We start from the raw sequence: 22,517 nt of genomic DNA on the forward strand, positions 1-22,517 counted from the left end.
ACACACACACACACACACACACACACACACATACAAAAAGACCAGACATAGAGCCTGGTGAGACCCCTGAGACTAAGGCCTCTAGTTACCCTTCAGGACTGGAGCTGACCTCACTCTGGTGGCTTCCAGCCAAACAACAGACAGCCGTAGAAGGTGAAATTTACATCATGCAGATACACTCCTTGGAGGGATCAATCATGGGAGAACAGAAGGGCAGTGTTTGCACAGGGAGACAGCTCAGGAGGGAAGGACACAGGGAAGAGGTAACCACAGGGAGGAAGTGGGAAGAGAGCTGTTACACTGTAGGGAATTGCAGTCAATGTCATGAAGCAAAATGTGTATGAACAGCTGTATGGACAATGAATTTGCTCTGTAAACTTTCACCCAAATCACAATGAAAATTAAATATTTATATATAGAGAGAAGGAGCTCTGGTAGCATAGTACCTCAGGCACTTGACTGCTAACCAGGAGGCTGGCAGTTCAAACCCACCAGCCACTCCTCAGAAGGAAGGTTGGGCAATCTACTTCCATAGTGATACTGCCTCAGAAACCCAAGGAGGGGTCGCTATGAGTTGGGTCCGACTCGACGGCACATAAGAACAACAACAACAACATAGAGAGAGAAAAGAAAAATGCGTCCAGGTCCTAACCCCTGGAATCTGTGAATGTCCCCTTATTTGGAAAAAGGGCCTTTGTGGATTCAGAGTTAAGGATTTAGGGGATGGGAAGATTATCCTGGATGATGTGCGTGGGCCCTAAATGTTATCACGAATCCTGCTAAGAGGGCGGCAGAAGGAGATTTAACTACAGACAGAAGAGGAGAAGGCACTGTGACCACGCAGGCAGAGATTGTAGTAATGTTGCCACAAGGAATGTCAACAAAAGATAGAAGAGGTAAAAAGCACGTTCTGTCCTCGATCCTGCAGAGGAAGCACAGCGCTGCTGACAACTTGATCCCTATCCCTAGTTTAGTTACCAAACTGTCTTTCTATTACTGACAGATTAAAACACTTGCACAATATCTGGCAAATAGTAGTTGCTCAATAAAGGGATGGAGTTCTATGTCCCACAGGGACACAGCAGGCACTTTATAAATGTATGTTTGCCTGATGCAATGAAGCCATTTTTAACATGTGAGCCACGAAGGAATTTCCAATTTCCCTGTTATTTTCTTCTAGATTCTACACTCTTGGCAACCCGGGCAGATGCGTGAAGAACGAAGCCTAATGAATGGGATCGATATTCTCGGCTCTCTTCCTCCCGTGTTTTGTCCTAGGTACTCGGCGATCCTCAGAGACGCCTCCAGCGACACCCATCTCGCCGGAGTCCGCCGGCTCATCGCCTAGCGCACGCGCAGTATCCCTATTGGCTCCTCCCCCAATAGAGTCATGGGCGGAACCAGCCAATGGGATCGTGAGAAAGTTGGAGCGGCCTTCCCACCTTCCGGACCCTGCCTCTCGCTGAATATTCATGTGGGAGGCGGATCGACGCCGCTGCTCAAGGTGGCCGGCGCCATGAAGTGAGAGGGGGGCTGGGGACCGCGGCTCGCGAGCGGGCGCAGTGGGCTGAAAGATGGGGGGACTGGTGGGCTCGCCTTGGGCCCCTGGCGGGGCGAGGGGAGGCTGAAGAGGTGGGATGGGATAGTGGCGGGGATCGGGCCCTGGTGGGGCGGTAACGGGGATGGTCAGCGGGGAGACCCAAAGGCTTCTTAGGAACTGGCGGGATAATGGAGGGGACCAGCAGGTAACTCCTCTGGGCCCGACGACGGAGGAGCGTGGGGGCTGGAGGGAGGTATGGGGGACGAGCACTGACCCAGCAGCCCCTGCTGCCAGGCTGAACGTGGATGGGCTGCTGGTCTACTTCCCCTACGACTACATCTACCCGGAGCAGTTCTCCTACATGCTGGAGCTCAAACGCACGCTAGACGCCAAGGTGGGTGGGCCGGGCGGCCGCTGCCTACATCACAGGTGGGGCTGAGGTTGGAGGACGGACGTCTAGAGCGCCAAGACCCCAGGATTTCAGAAATCTGAGCTCCTTGGGAATCCAGGACTCCAAATCTCCCGCCATCTAAAATAATAATAATTAATGGCTAGTATTTATTAACCAGTGAGTAGGGATACATAGACTTTGAAGGTGGTTCCCTAGGTTGGAATCCCAGGCTCACAGCCTACAAGCTGTGTGTCCTTGGACAAGTGAATTAACCTCCCTGTTCCAGTTTTCCCCTCTGTGAAAACCACAAAGGCCAAATGCATTGTCACTGAATCCATTCTGACTTACAGCGACCCAATAGGACAGGGTAGAACTGCCCCACAGGGTTTCCAAAGCTGTAAATCTTTATACGGAAGCAGACTGCCTTGTCTGTCTTCTACAGAGCAGCTGGTGGGTTTGAACCGCTGAACTTTTGGTTAGAAGCCAAATGCTTTAACCACTATACCACCAGAACTCTTTTCTCTGTATAAGGGGCATGGTGATAGTGCTTGGAGTCCCTGGTGGTGGGAATGGTTAACTTTCTCAGCTGCTAATGGAAAGATTGGAGTATTGAGTCTACCCACAGGCACCTCAGAATAAAGTCCTGGCAATCTACTGCCAAAAAATTAGCCACTGAAAACTCTATGGAGTGCAGTTCTGCTCTGATAGACACAGGGTCGCCATGAGTCAGACTCTACTTGAAGACAACTGGTTTTAATAGAAACAACTGTTGTTGTGAAGGTGTTTAGAGTTAATACATGTCAGGTGGGGATGGATTTTGACCCCATGCTTGCCATACTGGCTGAGAGGGTGGGGTGCTACTAGTTTCTAGCAGGTAGAGGCCAGGGATGCTGTCGAACTTGCAAGGACAGCCACCCCCCAGCTAAGTATTCCCCAGCCCCAGATGTCAGTAGGGTGTGAGATGAGGCACACAGAGCAGCACGAAGGACTGAGTACGCGCTGTGTGAGTGTCTGCTAAGTTAAAAGAAAAAGTGAGCTCACTGTACAGCAGATACTTTGCTAAGTCAGTCATCAACTCACAATTTCTCATTAATCCTCACAGTTATGTTAAGAGGAAAGTCTTATTAGACCCATTTTAGAGATGAGGATACTGAAGTCCAAAGAGGTGAAGGCACTTACCTAAAACCACTCATTAAAGAGGTCACAGAAGCTCTGGTAGCGTAGTACTTAAGGCTTTGACTGCTAACCATAAGGCTGGCGGTTCAAACCCACCAACCACTCCTTGGAAGGAAGATTGGGCAGTCTACTTCGTAGTGATACTGCCTTGGAAACCCAAGGAGGGGTTGCTGTGAGTTGCATCTAACTTGACCACAGTGAGTTTGGTTTTTGATAAAGATGTGGCAGAAGTGGGATTCAATCCCCCCTCCCCCAACACACATACAACCTTGGGCCCCAAGATATTAACTGCGGTGTTGATGGAAGCTTTTGTGGATGCAGTGTCCCAAGAATTTGTGTCCCCAAGTTTCTGAGAGCCTGGGTCTTGTCCCTCCCGTCTCCATCCCACAGGGTCATGGAGTCCTGGAGATGCCCTCAGGCACTGGGAAGACAGTGTCGCTGTTGGCTCTGATCATGGCATATCAGCGGGTGAGTGACCTACTGAGAGGCCTGTGAAGGGGGCAGGGGGAAGGGACTGCGTGGGGGCTGAGCCTGGTTGTCATTGGCAGGCGTACCCGCTGGAGGTAACCAAACTCATCTACTGCTCCCGGACTGTGCCTGAGATTGAGAAGGTGAGCCAGGGTGTCTTAATTTCCTAGCCCTTTTGTAACAGACATGCCATACACAGGTAGCTTTAAAGAACAGATGGTTATTGCAATTCTGGAGGCTGGAATTCCAAATCAGGGTCTCAGTTGTGTCGATTCCTTCCGCGGGCCTCTCTCCTAGTTCTGGTGTCTGCCAGTGATTCTTGGCATTCCTTCGCCTGGAGATGATTCTCACATACTGTCCATCTTGCTCTGTGTGCGCATGCATGCGCACACACTACTGAGTCTGTGCCATTATTTTTAATGTCAGGTGATTAGATTTAGGCTCTACCTCATACCGATACCATGCCACTTGACTGACTGATTCCATTCCATTAGATAATCATATTATGGAAGGTGATTATACTGCATTAGGAGTCCATCAATGGTGGCAGAGTTAACCCACTCAGTTGCTGACTGAAAGCTTGGGTGTTTCACAGCCACCCACAAGCACCTCAGAAGAAAGGCCTGATAATCTACATCTGAAAAATACCAGCCACTGATAAAACCCCGTGGAGCTCAGTTCTACTCTGACACACGTGGTTGCCGTGAGTTGGGAGCTGACCGGACAGCAGCTGGTACTGGCTCGAATTACATAATATTACATTACATCTCATTAGATTGCATTACGAAGGCCATCCACTCACCCCGAGGCCCACTGACCTAATCACACGTATCTGCTTCATGACAGCAGCTTGGCTAGTGCTCAGCCAACAGCAGGGAGCCGTGGGCCCAGCCAAGTTGACACATAGCATTGACCATCACGGGGCGATCCCAGTGTTCCATCCCCTGGTGGTCACCCTCGCTGGCTTCGGGGGGCATTTGGAGGCTGGGGAAGGGCCTGGCCCAAGTCCACGCTCCTCTGAGGCCACGTTTCCCCCAACGGGAGCAGGTGATTGAGGAGCTACGCAAGTTGCTGAACTTCTACGAGAAGCAGGAGGGTGAGAAGCTGCCGTTTTTGGGGTTGGCTTTGAGCTCTCGGAAGAACCTGTGTATTCACCCTGAGGTGAGTGCTCGTTCCTGACCTTGCCCTTGAGCCGCAATGTTAGGAAAGACTCCACCTACCAAGGAGGCCTCGCTCCTCAGACCAAGGGAGGTACACGGGGCCTTGCACACAATCCCCTTCTCACGCATCAAATTCTGACTCATCGTTCATGGCCTGGGCTAGCACACCTCCTCCGGGGAGCCTTCCTGCTTCTCTCCAGCCTGGGAGAGATTGAAAAGGCAGCTCCTGGAGTCCTCCAGGTATGGTTTCCTGGCTCTGAAACTTACTAGCCATGTACTTTTGTTAATTTTTTAAAATACTTTACTGTGTTTTTGGTGAAACTTTATACAGCAAGTTAGGTTCCTATTTGACGGTTTCCACACAGTGACATCAGTTACATTTTTCACAACGCATTCTCTCTAATTGCATTCTGGTTGTTCCATTTCCAGTGCTCTAGTTTCCCTGCTCCCTTATCTGCTCATCCTTGTTGTAGAGAGCCATGTACTTTCAATTTTTTTTTTTTAATTGCAATTCATTGAAAAGTCTAACAGGGTGTCAGTTTCAGGACATTATGTAAGAATATCATTGAGGTGAGAGAGTAACATCCTAATTGAACTGTAGTTGTAATTTTCTTTTACTTCCACATTCTCACCTCTGTGTAATCGTGCTTGACACAGGTGACGCCTCTCCGCTTCGGGAAGGACGTGGATGGGAAATGCCACAGCCTCACGGCCTCGTACGTGCGGGCGCAACACCAACAGGACTCCAGCCTCCCACACTGCCGCTTCTACGAGGTGCCGGGGGGGGGCAGGGCAAGGGATGGGATGGAATTGCCCATGGCTGCCAGACTCCCTGACCCTGAAGCCTCCTGCCCCCATGCCAGGAATTTGACGTCCATGGGCGCCAGGTGCCCCTCCCTGCTGGTGTCTACAACCTGGATGACCTGAAGGCCCTGGGACGGCGCCAGGGCTGGTGCCCTTACTTCCTTGCCCGCTACTCGGTGAGAAGGCTGCTGGGGGCTGGCAGGATGGTGGGGGTGAGGGCTGCCTGCCTGTCTCTGTGTCTGTCTGTGTCTGTATCCATCCCTCCCACGACCCTCACTCCTCTGCTGGCTTCGATAATTCATTGCAGTGGCCACACAAAACTCACAGATGATACTCACAATTGTGGGGTTTATTAGGGAAGTAGCAGGTTACAGTTCAGGTTCAGGAATGTGCTCAGGACATGGTTCTTCAGTCAGGACAGCCTCCCTTCAGCCCTTGGCCTCTTGGCCTGGCCTCTGCCCTGCTTGGGCAGGTGCCATAAAGCTCTTTTCAGCTCACCCCACTTCACCAGCAAGGCTCCTGCCCAAGGGCACTCGGCTTTCTCGCTCTGTGGGCTGGCAAGCCTGCCGCTCTGCCCCGTGCCTCGTGGTTCTCCTGCCACCATCTCTGCTGCTTGTCTGCCAAGGAGGCCTGGCGCAGGGATTTTGGGTCCAAGGACATGCTTCCCTCTACCTCCAGCTCTATTACTCTTAATGACTGTGAGATCCCCCTTTCTGCCTGTGGGAGGGCTCGTTTTAAGCCTAGCAGGATGACAAAACTGATCGATCCCATGTTAGGGTTCCAGACACCTTATTTCCATGGCCCCACCCCCACAGGGGTGCCATGGACCTCGTTTACGTTACTTACAAGCTATCCAGTCCCCTTGGTGGGCCACAAACACCTTACATTTGCATAGTCCCAGTCATCTGGTGGGAGTCACAAAGACCATGAGGAAAGAGCCAGACCGAGTCAGTCACTGCACCACAGGGAATAGGTCCGTGTCAGCTTGTCTCTGTCGGCTGTCTCTTCTCCATGGTTGTCTGCCCACCCCCTGCCCCATGTGTCTCTGTCTCTGGTCCTGTCCTACTGCCTAACTGTCCTTGCCTGGACTCTCTGCTTGTGAAGGAGTTACCTGGTGGGGTGGGGTGGGTGAGGGGATGGCAGGGCCAGGGGTGGGCGCTGGCAGGTTCGCTGGAGTATCCCCACCTCCTCGTGTCCAGATCCTGCACGCCAATGTGGTGGTTTACAGCTACCACTATCTCCTGGACCCCAAGATTGCTGACCTGGTGTCTAAGGAGCTGGCCCGCAAGGCTGTGGTGGTCTTTGACGAGGCCCACAACATTGGTGAGGAAGGCGTGGGGGTGGGCAAGCAGCCCCTGCCCCTCAGACTGCTGCTGTCCCCTGGCCCGCCCAGCCCTGTCCTCTCCCTGCCTCGCAGACAACGTCTGCATCGACTCCATGAGTGTCAACATCACCCGTCGGACCCTTGACCGCTGCCAGGGCAACCTGGAGACCCTGCAGAAGACGGTGCTCAGGTGGGGTGACAACCCGGGGCTCGCCCTGTTCCCCGCCCGCCTACCTCTCCCAGCCTCACCCCAGTGCCCCCCGGCTCTAGCAGCTCTAACCACGCCCCCCTCCCGCAGGATCAAGGAGACGGATGAACAGCGTCTGCGCGAAGAGTACCGGCGCCTGGTGGAAGGGTTGCGCGAGGCCAGTGCAGCCCGGGAGACCGACGCCCACCTGGCCAACCCGGTGCTGCCGGACGAGGTGCTGCAGGGTGAGTCCCGCCCCGCCCCCCCACCGGCTGCGGGGTGTGTGTGTGTGTGTGTGTGTGTGTGTGTCTGTGTGTGTGTCCCAGGCTGCTGACCTGGCGTCTCTCCTCCCCTCAGAGGCGGTGCCCGGCTCCATCCGCACCGCCGAGCACTTCCTGGGCTTCCTGCGGCGGCTGCTGGAGTACGTCAAGTGGCGGCTGCGCGTGCAGCACGTGGTGCAGGAGAGCCCCCCCGCCTTCCTGAGCGGACTGGCCCAGCGCGTGTGCATCCAGCGCAAGCCCCTCAGGTGCGCCTGGGGCCTGCACATCGGCTGCCGGCTGACTTCTCCAACGTGCCCGTAGACTCGGGTCACCTTGTGGCCCGGAAGGCATGTGGGACCCCGGCAGGTGTGGGTTGGGGGCAGGTGCCTGAGTTGGTGAGAGGTAGTCCTGGGTCCCCGTGCTGGGCAGGGGCTTAGTGAGCATTACACAACTGTATTATAGAATTCCCCTACAGAGTTTAATGGAAGGACTGCTTACAGCAGAGACGCCCTGGTGGCGCAGCGGTTAAACGCTTGGCTGCTAACCAGAACGCCGGCAATTCGAACCCATCAGCTGCTCCTTGGGAGCAAGATGTGGCAGTCGGCTTCCGTAAAGATGGCAGCTTTGGAAACCCTTGGAGGGGCTACTCTGTCACGGAGAGTCATTGTGAGTTGGAATTGACTCAATGGCACCTAGATTCAATTATGAAAAAAACAACCCACTGCCACCTCACAGGGAGCTCTGGTGGTGCAGTGCCTAAGGCACTTGACTGCTAACCAGAAGGCGGGCGGTTCAAACCACCAGCCACTCCTCGGAAGGAAGGTTGGGCAATCTACTTCCGTAGTGATACTGCCCCGGAAACCCAAGGAGGGGTCGCCATGAGTCAGGTCAGACTCCAGGGCACATAACAACAATAGCCATCTCACAGCACCCCTAGAGGACAGAGTAGAACTGCACCATACAGTTGCCAAGGCTGTCAGTCTTCACCGAGCAGGCTGCCTTGTCTTTCTCTCGCGGAGCGGCTGGTGGGTTTAAACCACAGATCTTTCGTTTAGCAGCTGAATGCTTTAACCACTGCACCACCAGAGCTCCTTAGGTTCAACTATCATGCCTGGCAGATAGTAGGTGATAATGGTGCAAGGAGTGCTGTCGATCATACTCCAGTGTGGTTTGGTTTTTGGAATTAGGAGGGGCCCTGCGGGTGTCAGGCACTCAGCTGTCCACTAAAGGGTTGGCAGTTCAAACCTACCCAGCAGCTCTTTGGGAGAAAAACCTAGTAAAGATTCAGCCTAGAAAACGCTGTGGGGCAGTTCTCTGTCGCATTGGGTCTCCATGAAGTCAGAATCGATTCCATGGCTCCTACAACAATAACACGGGCAGGCAGGGTGCAGGAGACCACAGACATTCACTGCCCCTGGGGACTTGCAGGAGCTGTTGCCACCTGGGGCCATAGGGGCGGGGAGAGAGGGTTACTGAGAGTCAGCAGGGCTGGCCCTGGAGAGGGGCTCCCAAGAGGAGCTGGGACCTGAACCGCGGGGCCCAGCAGGGCAGGAGCGAGAGGAAATGCCCTGGACGCCTCTCTCTCCTGCTGGTGCCTCTCGGCCAGGAACCCTCTTTCCGGAAGCCCGAGGGCAGGGGAGTTCTCATGGTGCTGGCTTTAGGGGTCACCCCTTGGGGCACAGAGCAGGCCAGGAATGGATGGGAGGGCTGCTTGCTTTGGATAGGTCACTGGTCCTCTCTGGACCTCAGTTTCCACCTCTGTAAAATGGGTAGGGGGTCGTCATCTTTTCCTCTTGAGTTTTCTATTCTGCTGGTAAAATGAGAGTGACAACACAGACGACTGACCGCGTGAGCACTGGGCCCGCACTTTACAGTCTGTGCCTCACCGACTCCTCGATGCTGTGGCCCCAACCTGCAGATGAGGAAACTGAGACCAGAGAGGAGAAGTCATTGCCCAGGGCCACACAGCACTGAGCAGGCTGCTCTGCTCTGAGGGGGTAAAGTGCCTTCAGTGCGAGTTCACCTGGGTCTCTTCTGCTTCAGAGGCTTGTGAGGGCAAAGAGAGGGCCCTGGTCATTCCATACGTGCTGCCTGAGCACCCACTCGGTGCTGGGGACTCAGCGGTGACTGAGATCACCCCCGCTTGACCCTCCCATGTCTCCTAGGGCAGCGGGGAAGACAGACCTGTCCCCAAATACAAATAGTGATGACCCAATGTGGGCAGAGGCTGGCATGGGGTAGTAAGAGATGTCTGACCCAGGCTGGGTATCAGGAAGGGCTTCCTGGAGAAGGAGATGCAGTAGGACCAAGAGACACTTGCTCCCACCCCTAACAGACTCATGAGAATCAATAGAGAGAAGGGACAGGAAGTCATGATTTGGAGATCAGGATAGGCTTCCTGGTGGAGGAGGCCTGTGAGGGGGCAAACAAAAACATGAGCAGCCAGCAGACTGAAGACGTCCATCCTTTCTTCCTGTCAGTCATTCATGAATGCACAGGCCTTGAACACCTGGTCAATGTCAGCGCAAGGCAGTGCTAGGGACACACTGGTGACAGTGGCCCTGCCCTCATGAGCTCCCGGTCTGGTGTAGGAGACAGGCTTTTCCCCAGAGTGGACAGGGCGGGGCCGGGGGAGCCCAGGGGAGGCCTGGCTCTGTCCAGGGGTAGAGAAGACAGGCTTGAGGACGTGACATTTGGAGGGTAGCTTTTTTTTTTCCCCCAGTTTTACTGTGATTTGGGTGAAAGTTTACAGAGCAAATTCACTTTCCATACAGTAGTTCACATACGTTTTGTCTCATGACATTGACCACAATGCAACAGCTCCCTCCCACTTCCTCTCCATAGTTACCTCTTCCCTGTGTCCTTCCCTCCCATGCACTCCTGCCCCCAGGCTGTCTCCCTGTGCACACACAGCCCTTCTATTTCCCCATGATTAATCTCCCCAAGGAGTGTATCTACCTAATATAAATGCTCAGCTCATATGCTTGTTTTTTGTTTGGCTGGAAGCCACAGGAGTGAGTTCACTTCCAGACCTAATGGGTAGCTAGGGGCCATAGTCTCAGGGGTTCCGCCAGTGGAAGGTAGCTTTCAAACTGACCATCGGCCCAGCTCCAAGGCCAGGTCTCCCTGCTCCAGGACCTATCCCTGAGCCGTGAGAGCCTCATCCCAGCTGTGGGGTTAGGGGCTGCGAGTCCTGTGTGTAGGCCATCTTGTATCTCTGCACACAGTACAGTTGTGTGAGTACCTGAGACTGATGGTGTATGTGTTGCTGAGAGTAAACGTTGTGATTATGGGGTTCTGGGTGCGCTTGTGGGTCTCTGTGAAGCCGTGTGTCTGGTGGTAGGTTTTGACTGAGAACTGAATATGGGATCATGTGACCATGTGTCCCAGAAGGGAGTGTGATAGTTGTTTTGTGTGAAGTATAGTCATATGATGGGGGGACCAGTTCCTGGCCCCATGGAGGGTTACCTGGGGAGATGGACTTGTGCCCCCGCCTGTTGGCAGCAGAGAAGGGGGCTGCTGGTTCCATTCATGCCTTCCCTTCACCACCTCCTGCTCAGCCCATCTCGCCTCCTCCCACCAGGTTCTGCGCTGAGCGCCTCCGATCCCTTCTGCACACCTTGGAGATTGCTGACCTAGCCGACTTCTCCCCCCTCACCCTGCTTGCTAACTTCGCCACCCTAGTCAGCACCTATGCCAAGGGTAAGCTTCCCCCGGACTCCTGTTTCTCTGCTGGGCCTTCTGGCAGCTAGAAGCAAGTGCCTGCAGAGTCTCGAGGACTGTTGACAGAGGCTTGGATATGCAGGGCCTTGTAGGGCTTGGGAGTTTGCACTCTATTTTGAGGGCAGTGGGGAGCCATAGATAGTTCTTGAGGGAGTGAGTCTCTTGCTCTGATTTGTATGTCCCAAGGCTCCCTTTGGCTATGGAGTGGAGGGGGATGGGGCAGGGGTCTGAGATGAGGCTGGAGAAGTTCTACAGGGTTGGTTCACTCTGTCGGGTTGTGTATTAGGGTCCTGTAGCTGCCTCCATAAACTGGGTGGCTTACAACAGCATAAGTTTGGTCCCTAAAACTTCTAGAGGGGTCAGCAGGGCCATGCTCCCTCCAAAGACTCCAAGGGAGTTTCCTTCCAGCCCCGTCTTAGCTTCTGGTGGTTGCTGGCAGTCCTTGGCTTACACCTGCGTCACTCCAGCCTCTGGCTCCATCTTCCCTCTGTGTGTCTCTGCTAAAGGGCAGCAAGGCCACATCTTCTGACCTCTTCTAACTGCATAAGAGGAAGACAGAATCACCATCAGTAGCCCAAGGCCCATTATTGTGAGGACAGACATGCTACCTCCCTCCAGCCCTTTCACAAGGCCTGATACCAACCATTCCTCCTGCAGCACTCACCACCTTTCTGCTGAGTTTGATAATTCACTGCAGTGGCCACACAGAACTCACAGATTACGGGGTTTATTAGGGAAGCACCAGGCTACAATTCAAGTTCAGGAAAAACGCTCAGTCTCTCTCAGCATGCCGTCTCTCAGCCAACAGTCTCTCTCAGTCTCTCTCCCAGCAGTGCGTGTCTCTGTCAGCAATGCATGTCTCTTGAGTCTCTTTCCCAGCCGCACATGTCTCTCAGGAACGCGTGTCTCTCAGGAGCGTGTTTCTCTCAGGAGCGCATTTCTCTCCACAGCACGTCCTTCTCAGCCAGCAGTAACAGAGCCCTCTGCCTCTAGGAGGCCTCCTTCTGAGCCTGGCAGAGTGGCCAAACTAGCCAATCATAACATAAGTATTCTAAGCACCTGAGAAAGAGCGAACTTCCTGGAACATTGCTTTGTGCCACTGCTCAACAGAAATACCCCAGGTGGATAACTTTAGCAATCAGGAGCTCCTCAGTTGCTCATGACAAATTCCACCTCGGAGTACAAAGTCTTATGGGTAGAAAAGCCACACTAAGTAATTTACTACACTGCAGTCTCCAAGGCCCTTTCTTTATAAGGACACCAGTCATTGGATCAGGGCCACCATAATCCAGCGTGGTTAACATGCTCAGCTACTAACTCAAAGGTGGGAAGTTCAGATCTCCCCAGGGGTGGCGCAGAAGGAGGGCCGGCAGTCTGTTTCCAAAATATCAGCCATTGGTAGCCCTGTGGGGCACCGCTGTGCTCTGACACACACGGGGTAGCCATGAGTCGGAAGCACCTTGACTGCGTCAGCTTGGTTTTAATCCAGTGTAACTTCATTTTTTTTTTTTTTTTAATGATACATCACAGTGTTTCTGGTGAAGGCTGACCGAGCAGTTGAGTTTCCCATTCAACGATTCCTGCACAAGCTGTTCAATGATGTGGGTCATGTTCTTCACAATGTGTGAACATGCTCATGATATGCATTCTGGTGGTTCTGTTTCCATTCATCTAGTTTCCCTGCCCCCTGACCTTCTCATCTGTGTTTGAAAGTCACTGTTGACCGTTTGGACACTTATAGATGATCTTTCAAAGGAGCACAGTCCTCGTGGGTGAAAATCTTCGTTTTGTGAATCAGTTTGTTTACATAGCTACAGCGTGACCTCAGGCTAGTTTCAGTTCTAGCTTTAAAGTATCTCAGGATGATAGTCAGGAGCCCTCCAGGCTCAACCCGTAGTATGAGCTACTCTTTTTTTTTTTTTTTAACTTTTATTGTGGTGAAAACATACACAACAAGACATTTGCCAACATAACAACTTCCCATCTATAGCTCAGGGACACTGGTGGCATTTTTCATGTTGTGCCACCATTACTGCTACCCTTTTCCAAAATAGTTCTACCACCTGTTAGCATAAGGGAGCTCTGATGGCGCAGTGCCTAAGGCATTTGACTGCTAACCAGAAGGCTGGTGGTTCAAACCCACCAGCCACTCCTCAGAAGGAAGATTGGGCAATCTACTGCCATAGTGATATCACCTTGGAAACCCAAGGAGGGGTCGCTATGAGTCGGATCCAACTCGAAGGTACTGAGTTTTTTATTAGCATAAACTTGGTGCCCCACAAACAAAAGCTTCCCCTTTCCCCCTCCCTCTTACCCCAGTAACCTCTAATAATCTTTGGTTTATATAACAAACCAAAAACCAAACTCACTGCCATCCAGTCGATTTCTACTCATTGACCATCTCTGGGTTTCCAGGGCGGTATCACTATGGAAGTAGATGGCCTAATCTTCCTTCTGAGGAGTGGCTGGTGGGTTTGACCTGCCAGCCCTCTTTGGTGTATAGATGTGTGTATATCTTTTTCCCAACCTATCTAGAAATTTTTCTCCTATCCCTGGTAATCAGTGAAGAAAGTTTCCTTCTATGTATCAGTATGACCTCCTGTTAACTTGATTACATCTCCCAAGACCCTATTTCCAAAGCAGGTCACTTGCACAGCTGTTGGGCGTTAGGGCTTCAACATACCTTTTTGGGGAAGGCACAGTTTAGCCCACAGCCCTGTGGTAAGGAGTTGGTCCTTCTGGTCCCTAGGGCCCTGGGGAACCATGGCAGGTTCTGAGCAAGGGTGGGTCAGAGTTGGATTTGGGTTTTAAACAAGACTCCTCTGGCCAGGGCCCGAGCAGAAGAAGGGCCTGGACCAGGGTGGGCCCTGGGGCAGAGAGAAAGGGCTTGTGGAGAGCGATGTGGGGTGGGGGGGACTGGGGGGGAGTGGGGTGATCCTCAGGTCTCCGGAGATGGATCGGGGCTTTACCGGCCAGTGTTCCCACCCTCCCTCAGCTTTCAGCTGGCCGAGGGCACAGGCTGATAACCAGGATTATTGTTCGATGCAGGGAACCAGGTCAGGCCCATGTGATCATGTGATGTCCCGTGGCTGGGTGGCTTCAGCAGGAGGACAGAGAATCCATCCTCCCTCCCTGGGGCCAGTCAGCAGCAGGTCCTGCTGGTTCTTCTATGTCTGTCTGTCTGTCCTGCCCCATTTTCCCTTTCTCTCCTCCCTCTTCCTCTCCACAAAGACCTCACATTGTTTTACCTAGAATGCCCTCCTGTCTTCCTTGTCCCCAGCTGCCTCCCCCCACCTTTCACTTCTCAGGTCAGTAGCCATGTCCCCTCCTCCTGGAAGCCCTCCCTAATTCCAGGCCCCTTCTGGGCTCCCCAGCCCGGCCCCACCCACTCTGTGTCGTCACTCTCTGGGGACAGGGCTGTCTCCACCGCTGGACTGGGAGCCAGCAGGGTAGCATGACTGGGGAGACCACCATGTCCCCAGCACCACCCAGCACAGGCCACAGAAGAACCAAACCCACCGTTTCCCAGTCCATTCTGACTCGCAGCACCCCTGTAGGACAAAGTAGAACTGCCCCATAGGGTTTCCAAGGCTGTCAGTCTTTAGGGAAACAGACTTCTCATCTTGCTCCCGCACAGTGGCTGGTGGGTTTGAACTGCCGACCTTTTGGTTAACAGCCCAGTGCTTCAACCACTGTGCCACTAGGACTTGATGATTTTCTTTTTCTCTAAGTGAATCTGTGAATTCATTCATTCATGATCCATGGTTTGACAACTGGGCCAGGCCCAGCACTGGGGAGGCTGCACAAACCAAGACAGACTCCATTCCCAGATACATAACCAAGCATGGTGACATTCAGCAAATACCATCAACGAGTAGGTCGGTTGCTGGTGGGGAGCGTGCCTGACACGAGCTCCCGTGACGAAGGGGTGGCCGGGAGAGGCCTCTGAGGAGGTGACAGTCTACTTACATCCCAAGCGGCCACATGGGTGGACACGGTCAAGTTTCACAGGCGATTCTAGACTTTGGAGGAGTGTGGGGGCCACGGGAGGGCTGTGAGCAGAGAGGAATGTGTCCTGATTGGGACTTAAAGGATTGCGTTGGCCGGTGTGTGGGATGTCAGTGAAAGGGCACAGTGGGGAGCCGGGAGCCCATGAGGAGGGGACAGCGGGGTGGGAGTGGGGAGGGGCGGGCGGGTCGCAGATAAGTTTTGGAGCAGAGCCGGTTGGTTTGCTGGTAGGTAGAGAGGTCACGGCAGAAGGCCGGAGGCTTTGGCCCCTTGCAGCTCTGGGAGAGTCTGAGGAACTGACTTGGGTGCTTTCTGCTTGGGGTCCCCCAAGAACGTCAGGGAGAGGTAGCCGGGTCGGGGTGTGTTCTGGAGCCAGATGTCTGGATTTCTGGCGTGGGCGGCTGGTGCTTGGCACTGTTTACTAACGGGGCAGTGGGTGGCGGGGACATGTGGGTGGGAGCGGACACGTGGGTGCCGTCCAGAGCAGAGATGTCTCATGACCCCTACCCCCCTAAGGTTTCACCATCATCATTGAGCCCTTTGATGACAGGACCCCGACCATTGCCAATCCCATCCTGCACTTCAGGTGAGAGCCGGCTCGTGGGTGGGGTTGGGAACGCCCACAGGGCCCGCCTACCCACCCTCACCACCTGCCCTCACCCACTCCCGCAGCTGCATGGACGCCTCGCTGGCCATCAAGCCCGTGTTTGAGCGCTTCCAGTCTGTCATCATCACATCTGGGGTGAGGCCCCCCTTCCTTCCCACCTCCAGCCCTCTCCTCGGCCACCCCATGTCCCCACCGGTCCTGCTGAGACCCCACCCGCTGTCCCCCGCCCCAGACGCTGTCCCCGCTGGACATCTACCCCAAGATTCTGGACTTCCACCCTGTCACCATGGCAACCTTCACCATGACGCTGGCCAGGGTGTGCCTCTGCCCCATGGTGAGTGGAAGGGAGTGGGGAGGCAGGGAGGGGGAGCAAGGGGTCACCTTTATCCTCCCACCACCTCCTCACTGGCGATGGCATGGATTCAGGATTCAGACGGACCTGGGCGTGAGTCCGCGGCTCGCTGTGGGCACGGCTCCCCAAGCCTCAGTTTTCTCATCTATAAAAAGGAAACGAATCTTCCTGGTCCCCTTGAGAAGCTTTAGCGAGACACCGGCTCTGAAAGCCCTGTGTAGCCCAGGGCCTGGCACAGCGTAGAGCGCAGTCCCTGCCCCGGTTAACTTGGCTTTGCCTGTTGCATCGGCCGGCTGTGGCCTTGATAAGAGACCCTGCCTCTCTGCTGAATCTTCTCTGCTGTAAAACGTATCGTGACCGGGCCCTCAGTCACCTGTCCACAGCCCCGGAGCCATGTGTCATTTGGAAGTCAGAATTTCCCACCCAACGTCAATGTCTCGTGTCCTCTGACACCCAGCGGGTCTGGGCTGCTCCCTCCGCTCAAACTCCTATCTCAGCAGCAACGTGTTTTGAAGGGTCCCTCTCGGGGGACGTAGGGGGAAGAACTAAAGCTGTGAAGTAGGCTCAAGGCAGGCCAGGGTAGGGTTTCTTTCACTACTAAATGGGTTTGCCCCAAACTTCAGAACAACGTTGGGAGTTGCCCAAGCTTTCTGGCTTTTGGAATCGCCCTTAATGGGTGGTTGTTGTCAGTTGCCTTTGAAGAAACTCTGGCTCATGGTGGCCTTGTGCTCAGCAGCACAGAATGTTGCCCAGTCCTGTGCAAAGTCACAGTTGGGGGATGAGTCCATTGTTGCAGCCACGTGGCAGTCCGTCTCCAGCAGCCCAGACCCACTGCCATCCAGTGGATTCCAACACGGTAACCCCATAGGACAGAATAGAACCACCCCGTAGGCTTTCCAAGACTGTCAGTCTTTACAGAAGCAAAGCCCAAACCAAACGCATGCTGTCAAGCTGATTCTGACTCACAGCGCCCCTAGAGGACAGAGTGGAACTGCGCCACAGGGCTTCCAAGGCTGTCAGTCTTTATGAGTTGGGGCCGACTCGACGGCAAACAACAAGAACAACAACAGTCTTTATGGAAGCAGATTGTCTCATCTTTCCCCTGTACAGTGGCTGGTGGGTTTGAACCACCCACCTTTTGGTTAGCAGCCAAATGCCTCAACCACTGCCCCACCAGAGCGCCCTGTCTCAGGGAGGGTTTCCTTCCTTGTCACTGACCCTCTACATCGTGTCCTTTTCTGGCTGCAGGGCTTTCCTGAAACAGCCGGCACTACAGTGGACAGTACTGCACTGTGACCCGCAGGGCCCTCAGTGATTTGTTTACAGAGACGACCCCCAGGCCTTTCTCCCTGGTCTCTCTCAGTCTGGAAGCTCCACTGAAATCTGTCCACCAGCGTCACAGTCACACAGGCCACCGAAATACAGCACACTGACAGACGGCGGTAGCTTAAGGGATTGGGGACCGGTGGGAATCGCTTATCAGATCATGGTCCTGTGGTGGTGCACAGCAGCTGCTAAGTCACAGTGAGAAGGATTCTTCTGGAAGCCCCTAGCTTGGAGCCTGGGGTCAGCTGGAGCATAGCATGCTGGTTAAGGGCATAGACAGACCCGGGTTCGATTCCATCTCTGCTGTTTATTTTGCTGTGTGACCCTGGGCAGGTGACTCGCCTTCTCTGTTCATTCCTCTTGACAGTACAGGTCACAGGGTACCCAAGGGCTCTTCCAGGGAGCTCATGTCCCTGTGAAGCAGAGAACAGCACTGGTGTGTGACTGGCTCCCACGCCTGGCACCTTTGCTGCTGCTTTGCTTATGATGGTCTCTCTTGCTCACTCCAGATCATTGGCCGTGGCAACGACCAGGTGGCCATCAGCTCCAAATTTGAAACGCGGGAAGATATCGGTATGCTGGCCATGGGGGTGGTCTGTACGAGTTGTGAGAGGGGAGGGCACTGGTCAGTATGGGCCCCAGTCCGACTGTGGTAAAAACACCTTCTGCTCTCAGCTGTGACACACAGGTGTATTTCTCGCCCATAGCACAAATCTCGCTGTGGGAATCCCTGCCGTGGGGCACATCACCGAGTGTCTTATCCCTAGTACTGCTGTAACAGTAACACTGTAACGGGGTGGCTTGAACAAGCAGAATCTCTTCTCCCACAGTTGAGGAGGCTACAAGCCTGGGTTCAAGGTGCTGGCTCTGGGGGGGCAGGCTTCTCTCTCGACTCTGGGAAAGGGTCCCGTTTCCTGGTTCCTTGGAGATTGCCATGTGGCATCTCCGTCCCCCCAACTCTGCCCTGCTCGCTTGTTTAATCTCTTTTATATCTCAGAAAAGACTGACTAAAGGCACATTCTATGCTAATCCTGCCTCATTAGCATAACACAGACAGCCCATTCCCAAATGGTCTTATACCCACAGCTCTAGGGGTTAGGATTTGCAACACATATATTTGAGGGACACAGTTTAGTCCATTAACCCCAAGGCAGCGTGACATCAAGGGTGGCATCATGGTGACATGGTTAAGGTATAGCTACACACTACCCCAGAAGTAACACGTGGCCACTTCTGCACTTGTTTCCCTGGCTGTGGCAAGTCACGTGGCTCGGCAGGGGGCAGGGAGGGGGCCCTCCCACAGGCCTGGAAGGAAGAGATGTGGAATGCCTGTGAACAGCCCTCCAGGCAGCCTCAGTGGGGATCAGATAGCATTAGACTGGAACGTTCCAGCCAGGAGTGGCTGACCTCTGACCCCCCACAGCGGTGATCCGGAACTATGGGAACCTCCTGCTGGAGATGTCTGCCGTGGTCCCCGACGGCATCGTGGCCTTCTTCACCAGCTACCAGTACATGGAGAGCACCGTGGCCTCCTGGTACGAGCAGGTGCGTCCCCACCCCACTGCCCACTCCCTGGAAAGGCTCCGCTCTCCTCAGCCCTGGGCTCTGTTCCTCTGTGTGCTGGCTTTGTTTTCAGTCTTTTTCTGTGGTGAAATCATGTCTCCTATAGACCAGCACGGCGTATAAAACACACGCAAACAGTATAAGGAATTAGTGACGTACACCCCTGTGGCCACTGTGCCCCCCTAAGTCAGGCTCAAAAACAAGACACTGGCAGCCTCTGGCAGCTCTGCCTCCTGCTCCCAGCCGGCTGGAGCTGGAGGCGTTTCTTCACTCAGACAGCTGCTGGCTGCTGAGGCTGACGAGCCCAAGGTTGACAAGTAAAAAGGCACAGTCCTGATGTTAGCAAACCACACGGCAAGCTGTGAAGTGTACTGAAAATCCCAAGGTCAGCAGGGCATGGCAGGCTGCTGAACCACACGGCTACATGCGAGATTCAAGCATGCCATGAGCTAGAGACCGTTCCCCAAGGCTTCTCCTTATATACAGGAAGCAGACCACATACCCAAAGGCAGCTACTTAGCTGCTCCCAGTAGATTCCACCATGGAGTTGATAACCAGTCTCATCATGGGGAATACTGCATCCAGCTGCCCAGCCACTCAACCAGCCAAGTTGACACACAAACTTAACCCTCACACCTACTTTCTGGGTTCCTTGTCCCCTCTCATCTTTTTATGGGGTTACCCCTGTAACTACCCCTTCAGCACATGCGGTTGGGTGTGGAAAAACTGGGCAGCAAGCTAGCTGTTGAAGGAAGATTCCGGGGAAGTCGGGCAGAACTCTGGCGAGTCCATGGAAGCCCCTTCTGGGGAAGCACGTGGGGGTCGGGGCGTCCTGGAACGGCTCCCCACAGTGGGCGCTGGGCGACCAGCAGGATGTGGACGGGGAGTGGGCTGTTCGGCCCTTTCTCTGGGCTCACCACGTCCCCAGTGCTTGGGGGGATGGTCAAAGCAGACACTTCTTGGAGGTGAAGTGAGGGATGAGGGAATGCAGTGGGCTGGAACCTCATCTGCTCCTGACATAGACCTCGGCCTTGTCCTCAGATGGACTCTTTCCACACAGTGGGAGATACGACCACTGGCCCCACGAGCCCCATATCCTGAGTGCCTTTGGTGTTTACTTTGAGAAATTTTTACCTGCTCCAAGGTCCCGAAGGCAGCCTCCTGTGCTTTCTTGTAACAGCTTTGTAGTTTCAGCTTTCACATTTAGGTCTGGGAGGTCCCTCACGTTCTTTGGTTATGGTGTGAGGAAAGGCTTATGGTTCACTTTGCCCATATGGACATCCAGGTGCTCCAGCACCATTTACTGAAAAGACCTTCCCCACTGCACTGTAGGTGACTGCCCACGTGTATGTTTCTGGACCCTCTGCCCTCTGCTCTGTCCCACTGGTCTGTGTGTCTGTCCTTGTGTTAGTACCACATCGTCTCAGTGAACTGCAGCATTGGAGTAAGCCCTGCAGTGTTATGTAGGAACTCTCAGGGCAGTCTCTGATTGGCTCTGCCTGGCTCCTGGTCAGCCCTTTTACCAATCAGGAGGTGGAGTGCCCTGACTGATCCGCTTGTGCCACTTGCCCAGGAGGTGGGGTGCAGTTACTGGTTCCCCACTTCCCAAAAGAAGTGAGATTGGACAGTTCCACAGCCCACCCCTGTCCCCAACCCATGGGTGCAATGGGAAATTGAGGCCCAGACAGAAAAATGGTCCGTTGGCGGGAGTCTGTGGCAGAGTTGGGCTGATCCGGGAAGACCATGCCGTGTCTGCTGTGCCGATCCCAAACCCTCTCCCCGCTGATGCTTCCCAGGGCATCCTCGAGAACGTGCAGAGGAACAAGCTGCTCTTCATTGAAACCCAGGATGGGGCCGAGACCAGCGTTGCCCTGGAGAAGTACCAGGAGGTGGGCTGGGGGGGGGCACTGGAAGACTGGCCTGGGTGGCCCAAGGAGGCAGCTCCCAGTGACATGTGGCCCCTCCCCAGGCCTGTGAGAACGGCCGTGGAGCCATCTTGCTGTCCGTGGCCCGGGGCAAAGTGTCTGAGGGAATCGACTTTGGTGAGTGGGCCAGGCTCGCCCAGCCCTGTCCCCTGCGTGGGGCTTTCTGGAAGCCCAGTTCACTACTCCCCCAAAGAGCCAGCCACCCACGACCTGGCATGAGCGGGGCTCTCGCTTGCAACCTGGGGCCCCTAGGGCACCCCCACTCTCCCCACGCTTGCCGGCTCCCCATCCTCTCAGCCCACGTGTTGCCCCTCCAGTCGTCCACTTGTAACCCCTCCTCGCTCTTCCCTTGCCCCTAGTGCACCACTACGGGCGGGCTGTCATCATGTTTGGGGTCCCCTATGTCTACACCCAGAGCCGTATTCTCAAGGTGAGCAGCACCTGGGGCCTGTCTCGGGGTTCTCCTCACGGCACTAGGCTGGAACAGGGGAGGGAGGGGCGGCGCCCCCACTGTCCGTGTGTATCCCTGCGGGCAGGCACGGTTGGAGTACCTGCGGGACCAGTTCCAGATCCGCGAGAACGACTTCCTGACCTTCGACGCCATGCGGCACGCGGCCCAGTGTGTCGGCCGCGCCATCCGGGGCAAGACTGACTACGGGCTCATGGTCTTTGCTGACAAGGTGCACCCCCACCAGCTCCCAAGCACTAGGCTGTTTGCCCAGTCGCTTTACAGACGGGGCGGGGGCCGAGGGGGAGCCAGGCTCCCCTGACGTCCCCCTCCTGCGCACAGCGGTTTGCCCGGGCGGACAAGCGGGGGAAGCTGCCCCGCTGGATCCAGGAGCACCTCACGGACGCCAACCTCAACCTGACCGTGGATGAGGGTGTCCAGGTGGCCAAGTACTTCCTGAGACAGATGGCACAGCCATTCCACCGGGTGAGCTTAGGCAGCCCTGCACTTGCTCCCTCCTCCAGGCAGCCCTCTTGGATTTCTCCCCACAGCCCTATGGCCTGTCGTCCTGCCCCTCACAGGGAGCTCAGTGTGTACCTACATGCAGGGCCTGGGAACCCAAGGGAGATTCGAGGGCCAAAGACACACGTGTGCTGAATTGGGGGGGGGGTTGCCCCGAAGAGGTGGGAGGAGGAGAGGATTTGGGGTGAGGAGGAGTCAGCACACCTTCCAGAGGAAGGGTTCTGTGCCAGCCTCCAGACGCCTGTCTCTGGCTACCGCCTCCCTCCCCAGGGTCTGCGTCCTGTTTACAGAGACGTAGACTGAGTTCCACGGGATGGTCCCATTTCAGACATTCTGCTCCGTGGTCCCCACACAAGCCCTCACTTATAACTGCTGGGCCCTGTGTCCCCACCAGGGTAGCCGGGAAGGGCGGCGGCTGTCCCCTGGTGACCCCTGGGCTCTGCCCCTGCAGGAGGATCAGCTGGGCCTGTCCCTGCTCAGCCTGGAGCAGCTGCAGTCGGAGGAGACGCTGCGGAGGATCGAGCAGATCGCGCAGCAGCTGTGAGCAGGCGGGCCTGCAGCTCCTGTCTCGGTCCCGGTGCCCCAGGAGGAGCTCAAAGGACCTCGCGGGAAATCTCAGACACACGTGCCTTGTTGCCAAATGGACCGCCTTTAATCGCAGGAGAGAAGGGCAGCGGGGGAGCCCAGTGGGTGATGGGAGGGAGCGAGTGAGGCCATGAGGAGGGGCTCCCTG

General features: G+C 54.9%; 1 protein-coding gene across 1 annotated transcript; it reads left to right on the forward strand.

Annotated features, from left to right (window-relative positions):
* Window positions 1–1,826: 1,826 nt before the first annotated feature.
* On the forward strand, window positions 1,827–22,328 carry ERCC2 (ERCC excision repair 2, TFIIH core complex helicase subunit). Its single transcript, XM_007942907.2, has 22 exons — window positions 1,827–1,934; window positions 3,498–3,575; window positions 3,656–3,718; window positions 4,623–4,736; window positions 5,393–5,509; window positions 5,599–5,715; window positions 6,739–6,862; window positions 6,957–7,053; window positions 7,162–7,295; window positions 7,408–7,576; window positions 10,894–11,012; window positions 15,558–15,627; window positions 15,714–15,783; window positions 15,881–15,982; window positions 17,836–17,899; window positions 18,750–18,871; window positions 20,686–20,778; window positions 20,859–20,931; window positions 21,174–21,244; window positions 21,351–21,494; window positions 21,605–21,748; window positions 22,236–22,328. Exons 1-22 carry the CDS (start codon window positions 1,902–1,904, stop codon window positions 22,326–22,328), a joined length of 2,211 nt encoding a protein of 736 aa, XP_007941098.2. The 5' UTR covers window positions 1,827–1,901.
* Window positions 22,329–22,517: the final 189 nt, after the last annotated feature.

The sequence above is a fragment of the Orycteropus afer genome, unplaced genomic scaffold (assembly GCF_000298275.1).
Source record: "Orycteropus afer afer isolate SDZICR_OR568_19922 unplaced genomic scaffold, OryAfe1.0 scaffold00099, whole genome shotgun sequence".
NCBI classification, from domain to species: Eukaryota; Metazoa; Chordata; class Mammalia; order Tubulidentata; family Orycteropodidae; genus Orycteropus; species Orycteropus afer.